The 2,552-nt window shown below is 38.1% G+C and overlaps 1 protein-coding gene across 1 annotated transcript in view; it reads left to right on the top strand.

Moving 5' to 3' along the window:
* Positions 1 to 2,552, top strand: part of Heatr5b (HEAT repeat containing 5B) — a 114,541-nt gene that overhangs the window by 37,057 nt on the left and 74,932 nt on the right. Inside the window, exon 17 of the mRNA XM_004627718.2 lies at positions 349 to 416. Coding sequence (XP_004627775.1) covers positions 349 to 416 — 68 coding nt within the window. The remainder of the gene's footprint in view (positions 1 to 348; positions 417 to 2,552) is intronic.

The raw sequence follows: 2,552 nt of genomic DNA, 5'->3' as shown, positions 1-2,552 counted from the left end.
TGGCTGGCATGTGGTGCTGGGGGATTGAACCGCGGTCCCTGTGCTTTGCTAAGCTTGTTCTAAGTAGGTGCTTTAGACCACTGAGCCATCTCACTTAAGCTTGTTCTAAGTAGGTGTTTTAGACCACTGAGCCATCTCACCAGCCCGTTCCAATAGCTTTTGTGGTTAGGATATAAGATGCTATTCTCTTCTATGTAAAGATTTTTTTTTTAAATACGCCATACTTCTTGCGGGACCAGGGATTGAACTCAGGACCTTGTGCTTACAAGGGAAGCATTTATTCCACTGAGCTATCTCCCTGGCCCTACACCATACTTCTTAAATTCCTAACTTAAAAATCTTCCACAGAGTTACATAATGATTTATCTACCCCATTGATTTTGGTCCTGTTGTTGAGGCTGCATATTGTGGCTGGAGTATGTGGAAGAACAAAATTGCTTACTTTGTGACTGGGAAGCAAAAAGACAGGGTTATAAGGTCCCACTGTTCCCTCCAAGATCCCCAAAAGTCTAAACTGCTTCTAAATGGACCCACCCTGAGCATCAAGCCCTTAACACATCGAGTAGGGGGGCCACTCAAGAGACAAAAGTGTAAGCACAAGTTCCTGAGTTCAACCCCCGGTACTGAAAAAAAAAAAAATACTCCCTTTTTTGGGGCCGAGGAGATAGCTCAGTAGAATAAGCACTTGTCTGGTCAAAAGTGTGGGACCAGGGAGATAGCTCAGCAGCACAAGTGCCTGCCTGTCAAGTGCAAGGTCGTGAGTTCAATTCCCAGTATGAAAAAACAAAAAAAAGGAGACAAACTGTAGCACATGGGATATGTGTCAGATACTTTGTTGGATGTTGGTGTTAATGGTAAAGACCACTAATTTTGCTAAACAAAACTTAATGTAGAGTCTTCTTTGTTCTATTTAAAAACTGTATGATGGGCCAGCCAGATAGCTCAGCAGACTAAAGTGCCTGCTGAGGCAGAGTGTAGCAGCCAGGGTTCAGTCCCCAGTGTGACAGTGCCAACCCCGCCCCTGGAGTGTGCTAGGACTGGGTGCGGTCGTGCATGTCTGTAATCCCAGCACTTGGGAGGCTGAAAACAGGAGGATCACTATGAGTCCGATCTGTGTAGTGAGACCCTGTACTGAATACACTAATAAATAATAAAAAAATAAAAACTATATGATTATATATTAATTTAGAATGAGGAGCTATGGTTTGTATTAGCTGTGTAATGAAATTTAAAAAAAAGCATGTAGTATTTTTTTAAACTTTTTAAATAATTTTATTGAGAAATAGCAGTGAGACAGTTTCTAAACCCATTAGGACAGTTTCAATAATTAACACATTGCACATTGTTGTCTTAGTGGTTATTAACAGTACAAGATGCAGACATGATATCCTGTCCACAAACACTATTACTACAAATCTTTTTATTCATTGAATTAAGAGAAAGCTGTATATCTATCCTATTTTGGATATACATTTACAAAATGGTCATTCATTTTTTTTTTCCATAATTTTATTGAGAAACAGCAATGAGACAGTTTCAAATCAAATTGGTAGGATAGGTTCAATAATTAACACATTGCATACTCTCTTCTTAGTGGTTATTTGCTGTATAAGATGCAAACATTATATCCTATTTACAAAAACTATTAGAACAAATCCCTCTATTCATTAAGAGAATGTAACTATATATCTATCTTAAGCATTTTGAACATGTGGATACAAAATGGATATTCATCTGTATCCCCTATTTTGTTTAGTTCTGTCATTTGAATATTATAGGTGTGTGAAAAGCAAAATATTCCAAAAGAGTCCAGTAATCCATAATAGTATTGGGTCTTCCACTTCACTGGCAATGTCAGAAATTGTTGACCTGAGTCCCCTACAGCTCAACATAACAGCATGGCTTTACTTCTTATATTTCATTTTTATACTTTTCTGCTGGATGGTTAAGACCAAGATAAGGCAAGACCTATGAAACAAGAGTTGTAGCTTTTGGATCTCATAAGGTCAGTCAAATCCCCTCAGGATTTATCCTGAGACCCTGTACCTCAGATGTAGATCCTTTGTCAGTGTCAGCCACGTGGATGAGTCACAGATATTGCTTGGCCAGTGTACTCTCTGTGAAAACCTGAGAGAATGTTTTCTCTCCGTGTGACTCTTGTTAGGCACACTCTACATCATTGATCACTTTCCTCTTTGGCCTCATAATCTCCTTGATCAGAAAATTTGGGACACAACTGAGTTACATGATGTTGCAGTACAAATTCTCATATGTCCTGAGTCTTAATTGACTTGGAAGGCTAGGGCCAAAATGTTGGCTTTCCTTGCATCCCTCTTTTTTCTCTAATATTTTGGTCTACAAACTTTGGTTGTTAACCCTCCAGAAGAGAAGCTTATTGTTATTACCATACAACCTAGGCTGTTAAGCTTAACCTCACTATCCTGCTACAAGGTTGTATATGGTTAGATTTCTGGACTTAGGTGTAAACATAAGAATTATATAATTCTTTATTCCTATTTTTTAAATATATTTTAATTTTTTAAATGTTTTTT

This window comes from Octodon degus, unplaced genomic scaffold (assembly GCF_000260255.1).
Source record: "Octodon degus isolate 3935 unplaced genomic scaffold, OctDeg1.0 scaffold00020, whole genome shotgun sequence".
NCBI classification, from domain to species: Eukaryota; Metazoa; Chordata; class Mammalia; order Rodentia; family Octodontidae; genus Octodon; species Octodon degus.
The sequence above is the reverse complement of the archived record's forward strand: the minus strand, read 5'-3'. Positions and strand labels throughout refer to the sequence as shown.